The sequence below is a fragment of the Carettochelys insculpta genome, chromosome 5 (assembly GCF_033958435.1).
Source record: "Carettochelys insculpta isolate YL-2023 chromosome 5, ASM3395843v1, whole genome shotgun sequence".
Taxonomy (NCBI): domain Eukaryota; kingdom Metazoa; phylum Chordata; order Testudines; family Carettochelyidae; genus Carettochelys; species Carettochelys insculpta.
The window spans coordinates 88,454,561-88,468,109 of NC_134141.1; the positions used below are offsets into that span (position 1 = coordinate 88,454,561).

The 13,549-nt window shown below is 43.8% G+C and overlaps 1 protein-coding gene across 2 annotated transcripts in view; it reads right to left on the bottom strand.

The window, feature by feature from the left end:
• Window positions 1–1,291: 1,291 nt before the first annotated feature.
• Window positions 1,292–13,549, bottom strand: part of CDK7 (cyclin dependent kinase 7) — a 36,127-nt gene continuing 23,869 nt past the window's right edge. The window contains exons 10-12 of one of the 2 annotated variants that reach the window (XM_074994252.1): window positions 13,180–13,329; window positions 5,265–5,409; window positions 1,292–3,269 (exon numbers count right to left, since the gene is read on the bottom strand). In XM_074994252.1, the coding sequence (XP_074850353.1) occupies window positions 3,244–3,269; window positions 5,265–5,409; window positions 13,180–13,329 (321 nt within the window). In that variant the 3' untranslated portion in view covers window positions 1,292–3,243. The remainder of the gene's footprint in view (window positions 3,270–5,264; window positions 5,410–13,179; window positions 13,330–13,549) is intronic. The other variant, XM_074994253.1, reaches the window with a different exon arrangement.

A 13,549-nucleotide genomic window follows, 5' to 3' on the forward strand; every position in this document is an offset into this window, starting at 1 on the left:
TAAGTCACAACAAGAAACTGAGACAAGTCAAATCCCATGACACAAGTCTCCAAAACTGTCTGAAAATGTATAGCAATGCAGCAACTACCGAGATCTTCAAACTCTGGCACCTTAAAAAAAAAAAAGAGAGTGTCCTGATTTACAAAGCTGGTCCTATTCTCCAAATTTGTATGGATTCGACAGTCAAAAGAAAAAATCTTGCTGTGTGAAGAAAAAGATCATTTGATAATGATAATTTGATGTTTAGTATTAAAGCAGGGAAATCAATTTATTCATTAATTATTTACTGAGTACTGCAAGAGTTTCTGCCAAGAAGTTACTGTGTTATGCAGCACAAGTTTGAATAGTCATGCTCTTATTCAGTCGAACCTTGCATTTCAATTACCTTTTTTTGATACACTTCTAGAGCACAAAAGGTTAAATGCATGGCTATCTTTCCCTTCCCATTTCCCCCAAACTGGCCCTTTCCCTGTCCCATTAGTTTATGCTGCCAGTGGTGAAGGAAAACTTTGACAGCAGGAACTGAACCTTCCTTCAGGAGTTCTGATGAGCACACAAGTCCAGGGGCACTTTTACCATGTGAGATCAAGCTGCTTCTTCAGAGGCCTCACAGGACCACAAGGAGGGTGCAGGAACAGGCTTATGGTAGGGGTCTGGGCAGCAGGGAGGTGTAGAAGCAGGGAGGTACAGAAGCAGGGAGGGAGTTGGGCATCTTTGTGACGGGAGCACTTCTGTGCACTATGGCAGCCACTTCTCCCAGCTGGGGGAATGGCAGCACAGCACTCCATAGAGAGGCCTTTCTCCTGATGCTCCCAGGCACCTCCCCACTGCTCTGATTGGCAGCAATTCCCATCGGAGCAGAGGGGGAGCCTCTCCAGGTTCTGCTGCCACTCCCCCAGCTGCAGGAGTGGGAGCAGTGGTGGAGCCTGGAGCTGCCTCCTGTTTCTGCCGGGCAGAGCCTGTGAGCCAGATCCAGCCCCAGCTCACCTGACTCTAGCTCTGCACCCACTGTGGGCCAGATGCTGGGTAAGGGAGCCCCAAGCCTCAGGGGCTGGATTCAGATTGTGGGCTCCCCATCCCCGGCTTAGCCTGATGTTGAGGCATTAAGAGGCCAAAAGATTTCATGGCTTATAGTATGGGCACAGTTTATCCTTGGAAGGCTTTTTTTCTTTGTTTTATTTTTTTTCTTCCCTGCATTGTGAGAGGTTTCTTATGTTGCTAATTTGTGGGAGAGAGGAAGGCATGTAAAGAGTGAGAGTGAAGGCCATCACTATGCCTAGGATGACAGAGGCGGAGCCAGAGACTCAGAAGCCAAAGTGGATTGTCAGAACCCTGGAGCTGAACACATGCATTATGCTTGATGAGAGGCAGATTGACAACTCCTCACCCTCAGGAGGGCAAGACAACCAACCCACCCAAAATCAAAATGTGGCAGCTCCCAAACAATACCCATCAGAATGCAGATAAAGGATAGCTGTATGCAAACAGCCTTGTCATAATTACTTTAACAGGTGTTTAACTGCAACACAACATAGCAAAGCCCTTGGACTTAAGAAGGCAGTTGCAACTAAAAATAGAGCATACTACCCTGGGACTCTCGGATCATCCTATACAGCCTTGGAGCATCAACTCTCCACTGACTGAGCCCAGCTCCTCCACTTAGGCACAACTGAACCGGCCCTTTGATTGACTTAAATTACAGACTGGTACAGGATGCACATATGCATACGTGTGTGAAATAATGGATCCACATGCTGATTTGAATGTTGTATTTTCAATAAACACAGCATATTGCTTTTTCCACTGAAAAAGATCATGTGTGCTTCTTATAAGCTTACCAGTATGACCTCAGGTAAGGGCATTTGAGTATGTGCTTGCTACAATGAGAAGCCACAGCCATTTGTGCACCAGAGTGCTAAACCTGTAACCATTTAGTTATTACAGATGTATAGTGATTTATTTTAGGCCAAAGTAACATCTGAACAGAATGTCACCCAAAACAAATATTATTAAATGTGAATTTCTGTCTATATATAGAATCCATGAAGTCATGGAGGAGATATAAAGCTAGTTTCAAGTTACCAGTGGCAAATACAAGAAATACAATTATTTTTTCCTAATGTTTTCTTGGGATGACTAAATACTATACACAGTTATATAACCATTATATTGTCCAAATGCAAGTCATAAGCAGCATCATACAGTGGTCTGACACATTACCTTTCACGCCTCTCTCCATTCCTTTTAAAAACTAGTACAGCTCTGTAGGCTGCAAGGCCTTCATGTTTCATCTCCTTAGCATTATAATACAAATATTTTCTATTTTTTTTCCAATAATGCAGTTCATTTGGAGCGTAAAATAGAGGAGTACCTCCTTTTGGTTCACAACTCAGCCTGTACATAACCTGAAGACTTTGCCAGTACACCTCTGCTAGGAGAGCACATGCTCAGCCCTTTGTTATTGCATTGACAAATTTAACTGGAATGAAGTTAACACACTTGGGCATGCCCTTCAGTCTAGTACTAGTTGCTGGAAAAAAAAATGAATATGGGTTTACAGACAGACATTCATTTGCAAATGTGATCCTTACCTGTGTAAAGTGACCATCTGTCCCCTATTTGGTATGGCAAAAAGGTGTCCTGACTTTTTTTTTTTTTTTTTTTTTTTTAAAAAGGACAAATTGTCCCCTATTTGCCCCCCTCCCAGCCACAGGGAAGCAGGGGGAGTATGAGCAGCTGCCGTTTCCCAGGGGCTCCAGGGGAGGGCCAGCAGCTGCCACCTCCTTCCTGGCTCCCCGGTGCTTGGAGGAGCCGCCCCTTGCCCCCATAGATCCCCATCCTGTATTTGGGACGGGGAGATATGGTCAGCCTACACCTGGGGCTCTGTTCTATGTTAGGGTGCACCAGCATAGCACTTCATTCAGCAAAGCCTGCATCTTCACTTAGACTCTACAGCAATAAAGGAAACTTCATAAGGAAGGACACTTCCTAAGCACATTTTAAAGTCATTATACAGCAATTTGGTTCAAGTATCTTGCTCTTTTAAAAATATATATACTTTTATTCAGAGAGGAATACTTTAATAAAACACTCTGCATGGTTTCAGCATCAAAATATTAAGTTCACATTTTATACAAGTAAATATATTACAAATTTACTTTTCACCAAAAGTTCAGTCAACGTTGCAGCATTTTCCCATTGCCCTGGTCTTTCTGGATATTTAATCAGCTTCATCCACAGTAATCAAAAAATCAGCTTTTTTGGTAATCCTGAAAAATTTAAATTAACTTTAGTGTAAGCAATTTAATGTGCATCAAATACTTACAAATGAGATAAAAGGTCCCAAAACAAGGTTCTACTACAGTTTGAACATCTCTAGTGCAACATGCTTGGGACCAGATGGGTGCCAAATGAGAGAATTTGCCAGACCATAAGAGGTCAATGTTGTCTGGTAGCATTACCAGCACATCCACTGCTTACTGGGTTCTTAGAAGACATTTAGGGATCATTTAGAACTAAATAACAGCACAGCACACTGAGAGCCAAGATGGGAGGCTGTAGACAAATTTATGAGACCACAGGAAAGTGTGCCACACCCATAAGGGGTTGTCTAGCTAACTAAAATCATGCTGGTTTGCGGATGTTGCTGGATGAGAGAGGTTCAACCTGTAATGTTTTAGGGTCTGTTTGCACAGCAAAAATTCATTAACAGGTTAGCTTCTCAGAGCTAACTTGAATCCAGCCAGCACAGGTAACAGTAGCAGTGAAGATTATGCAGGCATCAGTACGGGTTCATGAGTGAAGTATATACCCAGTGTCTGTAATTGGTAGGTTCAAGAGCCAAGTACAGATTCTGGATACATATTCTGCTCCTGAACTCATACTAATACTGTGCTGCTGTTTGAACTAGCTGGATTCAGACTTGCTTGGGTAAACTAGTCCAGGCACAGCTTTTGCTGTGTAGCTTTTCCTGGACTGCTCTTTAGGCCCTGTCTAATCTTGGAGAAGGCTCATGTAAGAGCACCTATAACAGTGCATGAAAAAGGTTGCCTGGAATGGTTCCTATGTTTGCATGAAATATGAAATACAAAGTTAAGCTATATTTAAAGAAATCCATTTTGTACTCCTGAAAAAATGTCCAAGTTCTCTTTTTGTAAAATTTGTGATACATGGAACATTTTAGACACCACCTGTTTCTCCTTCTATTTAGTACAAAAAGCTGTAAGTTTACAATAGAATTAAGGTGAGAGAAAAAAAAAAAAGGAAGCAAGTGTTTGTAGGGAGGGTGGTGGTAGTATAACAAACTGTGTTTTTCTAGTTTCAGAGTAATAACAGCATATTTCTACAATGGAGGAAACAAAGATCCTTTCAGTGTCTGCTTACGGGTTTTACTGGACTGTAATTTAGCTTCTGCCTCAGATTGGTAGGATAGCAGCACTATTCGATTACTTTTTTCTGAGGTCCACCTACCCTACACAAATGCAACCTAAAACATGGCTGCCTCCTAGCATCCTATATGTAAACAAAGGCTCTTTGTTTAATAACAGCCGTGTGAATGGAACCAAAAACTCACAACCATGCTCACCAACTTATTTAATGCCAAATTGCACAAGGCATTTTAGACAAACATTTTCCCTAGCTCTGTTCTGACGAATTTACAATTAATTTGTTGTATCTGTAGTGTAGGTACAGGCCAAAGATACTAGATTGCTTTCTCATCCTTTGTTAAAGTTCAGAAAAACCACAAAAAGAACTCAGAGTACATTCCACTGCAATAATAATTTTCACCTACGCACATTTTATTTACATCAGAGTCCTAAAATGCTCAGAATTTCCAATGAATTCAACCAAATGTCTCACCAACTAAAATTTAAGTAATTTCCTTTATGTAAGGATCTAAAGTGAACATCTCAAATCAGGTAATAGAGGTTAATAGAGGATAAGATGTATTGTAGTAGTTTTGGATATTGGCAGAGCTTCCAATACAGAACTTTTACCACATCTTAGAATCTATGTTGAACATAAGGTTTTTTTTGTTTTTTTAAGACAAACGTACACTTCCTGTAAAAATAATAGTTTGAGTCACCAAGGGGCTTCACAGGTTGGCTCAGATGTGGCCAATTTAGAAAACAGTATTCTGTTTGATAAGATAAACACATATACAGAACATATTTCCTTAAAACACTGGAACAGCATCATATATGGAACACACATTTTCAGTTTAAAATTAAAAATATAAATATGCAAAGATTAAGAAAATTTACCTTGATCCATTCCTTCTGCTCTCTTCCTTTTTAAATTTAAAAGTGAATTTTGTTCCTTTAAGGCTTCTGCAGGACAGTTTGGTCTTGGCAATTGACTTCCTGGTGTTGGTCCTGGTCGATTACTAAAATACTTCTGTTTCAATGCCTTAACCGCAAGGAGGAGAGAAGCTGGTCAAGTTAATAGTGTACACAAAATTGACTTGAAGCTATACTTTCCTTTTCTTAATCTCTTGCTTATAACTTGTAATGATATTTACACAACTGAATAGGCACAGAGAGGTAGCCTTGTTTGTCTGTATCTTCACAAAACAAAACAAAAAACCAAAAACCAGTCAAGTAGCACTTTAAAGACTAACAAAATAATTTATTAGGTGATGAGCTTTTGTGGGACAGACCCACTTTTTAAAGTGTTACTTGACTGCTTTTTTTGTTTTGTAACGATACAGACTGACAGGGCTACCTCTCTCTGACTATTCACTATGCAAGGCACTACAGTTAGCCATTTGGAATAGAATGAAGAAGTGGGTCTGTCTCACGAAAGCTCATCAGCTAATAAATTATTTTGTTAGTCTTTAAAGTGCTACTTGACTGCTTTTTTGTTTTATTTACATAACTTTTTAAGACTGCAGTTGTACCGATAAAATCTAAAATTGCAGATTCTCTGAGACTTCCATATAGTTTGCTCAATTTACAAGGAGACATAATTTGTCTACCATTATCATCTGTATTACAGCATGTGTCTGGGGTCCACAACAAGGATCCAGGCCACATTCTGTCAGATGCTGTACATGCACACAGTAACACTGTGAGCTCTTCAGAGCTAAAACTATCTAAACTGCCAAGATAGGAAAGGAAAGTGGCAAAGAGATTGACTTTTCCAAGGTTCCCAGATTTCTGAATACCATCCTTTTATTGATTTACAAAGTAAGTTGGGTTCTGTTGTACTCTTTGCTAGCCACTCCGGCTATATCTACACTACACCTCCCTTTCAAAAGGGGAATGCAAATGCACGCGATTGGAAATGCAATGAGGCACTGATTTAAATATTTCATACCTCATTTGCATAATGACAGCTACTTGCTCTTATGGAAGTGTTGTTTTCGGAAAAAAACAAGCAATGTAGATGGGGTTCCTTCAAAAACAAACCCCATTTTCGAAATAACCCTTCTTCCTCATATTTTTCAGGAAGAAGGGTTCTTTCGAAAACGGGGGTTTGTTTTCCAAGGAAACCCATCTACACTGCTGGTTTTCTTTTTTCTGAAAACAGCACTTCTGGAACAGCAAGTGGCCTCACTATGCAAATGAGGCATGAAATAAGTTAATCAGCACCTCTTTTGCATTTCCAATCTGCTGCATTTGCATTCCTCTTCCAAAAGGGGAACAATAGCGTGGATGCAGCCTCAAGATTTTGCAATGCCAAAAAGAAAAGCTTGCTATTGGGTATGCAGAAGACCCAAAAAACATAGGCAGCAAATACAATACACACCAATTTTAAATAAGTTACACAATCCCTATTTGAAAAGCAGATTTCAGTTCCACAGGTACTATAAACCACAGTTCAGGGAAAAAAATATATCAAACAGCCAAGAAATGGTCTTGCTTATACTAATTATAATGTTTAGTCTATGCTGTAAATCAAGTCACATCTTGAAAAATCCAGGGCTTTAAAACTTGCAAGTTTTCTGCTTTAAAATAGGTTATAATCAGTCCTCCTGCTACAGTACTTCAGTTTATATTTTTGCAGCATGAACCTGGATTATCAGCTGGAAAAGGACTTTGTAAGCAGACACTAATATAGCATTCTATTATGCTAGAGACCGAATGCAACACAAGGCTAAGCTAATATCTAATCGAGAGAGATAATGACATGACGATGTTCTTGGGGAGTCAAAGATAGTTAAACACATCTTCTGACCTAACCCCAGGAATGTATGCAATCTTCCTTGAGTAGGGAGGAAAACTACAGTGAACAAACAATGGGCTGACAGGCAAAGAACAGAAGGTAACAACACTGATGCAACAGTGGAAAAGGGAGAATAGCTGTACAAATGAAACTCAAAATGCATTTAATTGCTCGCACCCCCTGCCCCCAAGAAATTCTCAGACCAGAAGCTGACAAAGAACAAGAGCTTTCTTGCAGAAGTATTCAAAAAAGAAATTTGTCTGACCAGAATTCTTGGCAAGGAGATGGATCTATAAACTCAGTAATCCCTCGAGGTATGTGAGGGTTGTGTTTCATGCAACCCTTGCACACCTTGAATTTTGTGTAAGTTGGGGAGGGTTTGGGCCCTGGGAGAGGGCAGGGGGGTTAAGCCTGAGGTGGGCTAGGGCAGCAGGGGTGGTGGGAGGGTACATTTGAGCTGGAGCATGCAGGGGGTGAGAGTGGGGTTGAGCCCAGCCAGGGGGCTGGAGCTGGGGCTGCAAGGGTGGCAAGTAGGGGCTTGGGGCCGGAGCCCCACATGGCAGGGAGTGTAAGCTGGGGCCATGGGGGATTGGGGGGTGTTGAATGGTGTGAACTGGGGTGGGGGGAGGTGTTGGGGGGGCAGAGCCTCATGCGCCTGCAGCAGCTGACAGCTACAGCCCCGCACGCACTGCCGGCTGAAAGCCCAGAGCATGCTGGGAGGGGGGCTGAGCTGGGTGAAGCAGGATGGGGGCGGGTTGAGCTGGCAGCGGGGATACAGCCCCTGTGCACGCCGGTGGTGGCTGACTGCCAGAGCCCCAAGTGTGGGGTGAGGGGTGTGAGCTGGGGCCACGGGAGGGAGGGGTTGAGCTGGGCAGGGTGATTGAATGGTAAGTGCACTGGGGTGGGGTGGTTGAGTGGAGGGGGCTTTAAGCACCACCGGGGACTGGGAGCCAGAGCCCCAGGCACGGGTTGGAGTCGGAGCTCCATGCATGGGGGGTATTGAACATGGATGCACTGGGGTGGGGTGCTTGAGCAGGGAGGGGGGCACAGATTGGAGCCCTGCATATGCAGAGTCAGCCATGCAGGGGTTGGGTGCAGGGATGTGTGTCGAGGACTGGGTGTGCAGGGGAGGTGGTGGTGGAGGTGGGTCAGTGGGGGTTGGAGGGTTGCTGCAAGCATGTGGCTGGATCCCCCTGCTGGGGGAGGTGAGCTGGGGCAGGTTGAACTGGCGCAGGGTTTAAGGGCGTAAACAGGCATGGCTGTCAAGCAACTCTGCTCTGAGAAGCTGGGGGAAGGGGCTCTTTGCCTGCCTAACGGCCTGCAGGTGTGGGAAGCTAGGCTGGCTGAGAGCCCAGCAGTTTTGAGCTGTGTGAAAGTGAAGCTAAGTAAAGCAAGGGTTACTGTACACATCAGGGGTCAGCTGTGTAAGAGCGGGTCATGTACCGTGGATTCACCTACTCTGAGACCTTACTGTACTCCTTCCTATTGTCTGTGGCTATGTCTACACTAGAAGCATCTGTTGACAGTAATGTCTGTCAGAACTGTGTTGACAGAATTGTGTTGACAGAGTATCTACACACAAAAGCAGATCACAGACCAATTTGCTCTGTTGCCAGAGAGGAGCCAGACTGCCCTGCCCTCTGTCAACAGCATGGCTGACCAGAAGCACTGTGAACAGAGCTGCCTGGTCAACCAGAAGCCCTCTCTGTTGACAGAGGTGTCTATACTGCACTTCTGATGACAGAAGCACTATTCCTCAATTTTTCAAGGGATAACACTGTTGAGACAAATGCAGAGCTCTGTTGAGACTCTGTCGACATAACGCTTTAAGTGGATAGACACTCCCTACGTCATGTTGACAGAAGGCCCCGTCAGTCGACAAAATTCTCTAGTGTAGACACAGCCTATATGTGCAACTCATTGTTCCTTTCTAAGTCAGGTACTTTGCATTCGTCCTTATTGAATTTCATCCTATTTACCTTGGACATTTCTCCAGTTTGTCTACACCATTTTGAATTACAATCTGTTTCCCTTGCTCTTGGTTCTCAGGTCCATGTAGGAAGGGAAAAGTTCTTCTGATCACAGCATGCCCAGAGGTCCAGGCAACACTGTAGCCCCTTTTGCAGGCAGAAGGAAGCAGGAAGGTTACTGGAGCTCCAGATTTTACCATGCACTGTTCTTTTGAAATGGTGCTCCTGGGCCTCTGCAGTTCCCTCGGGAGTGGGATAGCTAGCCACGGGGGTGGGTTCATGTCAATGGCTACAGAGTGGGAGCTAATATACTGTTGACCCCCGACTTATGCAGATGTTGTGTTCCTGTACAAGTCAAATTTCATGTTACTAGGGGGACCCAGGAAAATGGCCAGTGCAGAAGTGCTGGACAGTTTCCCATCTCCTGTGAGCATCGCGGAGCTGGTAGCCTCGCTGGGAGCCTCCCTGCTGCTCACAAGAGACAGAAAACTGTCCAGTGCTGCTGCAGTGGTCAGTTTCCCTGCTGCTGTGAGTGGTGGGGAGCTGGACCCTGGCTCCCAGATTTCTGTTGTTCACAGGAGACATGAAACTGATCAGCACTGCTGCACTGGTCAGTTCCCAGATCCTGTCAGTGGCAGCAGCCAAGACTCAGGCTGCTGCCCCAGATAGGAGATACAAAACCACTCCTGTCAGGGCTCACCGCCCCTGACAGAAGCAGGGAGGCTGCTGCTCCTGACAGGAGCAGTTTCACAGCTCCTGTCAGGAGCGGCAGCCTGACTCTTGGCTTTCAGTTGCCACTACTGACAGGAGCGGGGAGCTGTTGCCTGGCTCCCTACCCCTCACAAGAGTCAGGAAATTGACCAGCTCGACTGTGCTGGTCAGTTTCCTGGCTCCCGAGTGGCTGGCAGCTCAGAGCCAGGCGCCAGCTCCCCACCATATGTTAATCCGAGAGTCATGCAATTTGAGTGCGTGTATCTTGGGGTTCTACCGTACTATGCCCTTCCTTCAGAAATTTTGCCTCATGTGGCTCTTCATTTGCCTACAGCCGCCACACTTCACTGTGGGATGGAGGAGGGGAGAAGAGATTGGCAGCCTGCTTCGTAACTGCTATAGCAGTGAAGTTGTGGGAGCAAAAGAAGCACACCCCCCACATACAACCAGACATGGGTACTGAGTACAAATGTACAGACCCAGACCTTCCCTTTCTTTTAAGCTTTTCAGCCATTAACAGGACTAATTTGAGGAAAGGCTCAGTAAACATCCCTACAGTTGCCTGGATCCCCATGAGGTAAATTTTAATGGTCCTTAAAAAGCCAGCAACCCCACACATCCAATCTTAATTTAATGACTGTCAGTAATGACCAATCTACCACAAGCACCAGTAAACTGTTGTGCTCTAATGGTTAAAATTACCTTGTTAAAAATTTCCAGTCTGAATTCCAGCCTTTGGATGCTGTTATACCTTTTGCTTCTAGACTGAAGAGCCAATTATTAAAATATTTTCCCCCATTTAGCTATGCATAGGTGACTACATTTCCCTACGCCAAATATAGGACACCTGGTAAAACTGCTTGGACTTCATTGAGTTCAATGGAAATCAGAATTTTGCAGTACAAATGTTCAAAATAACACTATTTACTGAGCACCCATTAAAAAGACATCCAGTAGGGTCTCACCATTCGAGAACCTAAGGTGCTCATGAGCGGCTGCAAGCAGCTGCCGCTCACCCTGGGGGACAGAGCATCGGCAGCCGCCGCTCCCCCCGGGGTTCTGGACCAGGAGTGCTGGCGGCCATACAGTATTTGCGAAATTCAACATTCACAAGGGTTCTCAACACAGAACTCTCATGAATATTGAGACCCAACTGTACTACATTGTTATAACTAATAATTAAAGATATATATATTTTAACTGAAGTTAGCCTGAAATTTAGAATGGAAAATGCTATGTGCTCACGGTTTCTAGTGCAAAAGCTTTCTTGTCTTACAATGAGGCATGTATGACATTACGAAGTCAACATTTACCAACTGTAACCATGTACATGCGGCCAGGAGCTGGGAATGGGGCTGTAGCCCCACAGGCGTGGCTCCCGGCTGCTCCAACCTGCAGGGAGCCAGAAACAGGGCTGTAGCCCTGCAGCTGTCCCACACCATGGGGAGCAGGGAATGGGTTTGTAGCCCTGCCCTGGGGGAGGGTCTCCACTGCTGCAGACGTAGCTGCCCCAGAGGGGGTTCTCCAGCTCCATGGGTAGCTGCCCTGCAGCACAGAAGGAATGGGGCTACCTCTCCACAGTGGTCTCCCTGGCTGGAGGAGCAGCTGCCCCCAAAAAGGGGCAGATCTCCTTTAAATCTTAAGGAAGAAGGGAGTGGTGGACACACACTGTCCCCCACTCCCCAACATAACCCTGCCTTACCATACAGCAGGGCCCCAAGCTCCCTCTCTTGCTGCTGCATGCACACCTGGCCAGTCAGTATGTGCTCTCTGGGCAGCAGCTGGTATCTGCAACTGTAGCTGCACTGACTTGGTGGAAAAGGGCAGCTCAGCAGAAGGTATGAATATGGGACATTAGCCCTTTTGTTAACATAAGTTGAGACAACTTCCTGATGCCTGAAATATGGGACTGTCACGGTGAAAGCAAGATTGATGGTCACCCTATTCAAAAATCAAGTCACCTCTTAACCATTTATTTGTTAAAATAAATAAATTGAATCTAAATCTATTACTATAAGGTGTACTTTATAATCTCATCTCTAAGCTATCTGCAATTAATCAACTTCCTTCTCAAGTTGTGACCACCAAAATAGTATACAGTATTCCTGCAGAGATCATACCATTGACCAATAAAGTAAAATATTATTATTATTAATTAGGTAATGAGTTTTCGTGGAGAAGACGCACTTCTTCAGATCTGGAGAATTACTGAGAGAAAAAGAACCACTTGTCACCTAATAAATAATATTGTTAGTCTTTAAGGTGCTACAGGAATGCTTTCTTTGTTTTATTTCATACCCTGTTTATGGATCTCAGGATCACATAGCTCTTTTGGCCAAAGCATTACACTGGATGTTTATATTCAGCTGCTGATCTACCACAAATCCCAAATCTTTTAAAGTCTCCACTTCCTGGTGAGAGCAGTTATCTACAGAGTCAGCCCAGCCAATCAAAATTCTGCCTCTTATAGCACTAGGCTGAAGAACCCATCAGTACTAAAGATATGGATCGACCCACCCCTAAAATGACAAAAGTTGCCACAGGTATGCTTTCAGCAACACATTTGATAGGAAGATTCTGGAATAAGGCTCCCACTGTGAAAACCATGACAGGTCAAGAGTTTCAACAGACACTGAAATATTCATATGAATTTATGGATTTGAACGTTTATAAAATAAGGAATGGAATGTCCGATATTAAAACACGTAAAACTCAAAGTTCAACAAGTAGCTGAACAGTTCACTGACACCAGAGACTATCACAGAGACTGATACACGTCTTATTGTTTCCTTGTACTCCCTCATCGATCTTTATCCATCAGTTATCTCAGTCTTCTATTTAAACCGTGAATTTGGAGCAGGAGTTACCTTTATGTTCCGTGATACAGTGCCTACCTCAGTAGAGCCCATGACTAGGGCTCCTAGACACTATAGGGGTGGTAATGTACATAGTGTTGCAAACACAGGATGTAATTAAAAGAGTCAAAAAAAGTCTAAAAGCCATAAATTTTTCATCATCGTAACTTCAACCTAAGTCTGTTGGGGAAGATTTTCAGAGACATGGGCAGAAGACATATACTTAAACTTCCAGCTGCCATTTATGCCTCTGAAAGTCTCCTCCATGGCAGAAGATGGCTTTATAGTACTTCTAGGCTCGGAGCAAGGTGGGGTTCTAGTCCGCGGGAGAGCTATCTGTGCGCCGTAATACAAATAACCACCTCTCATCTCAAACCTAAAATATACCTCCTTGAATTCAAGAGACATTTAACCAATAACTAGAGGTGTTAGTATGTATACAACCCATAACATACAATAAAAACAGTCTACTATACCTGTGTAGCTGTGAGCCTAGTACAAGGATTAAATAAGAATAGACCTTGGAGAAGATCTAGCAAGTCATCACCAGCTGCGCTGAAGATATGTTGAAGTGGCATTCCAGGGAAACTTTTAAATGTTACATAGTCTGGAAGACTAGACATTCCCTATGAAAACAAAATGGGAATCAGATTTTAAAATAAAGAAAAGTTGTGACCCCTAATGGAAGGCATTGCTACGGTGCAGCTTACAGATCAGAAGTGAGTTAACTTTTTAAGCCATACTGTCAATCAGTTCAATGAAAACTACAGTACGGTTTCAGGTAACAAACTTACCAAATGTTGTGGTTTTACAATCAGACTCCCCCTTTTAAAGGATTTTTCCTAC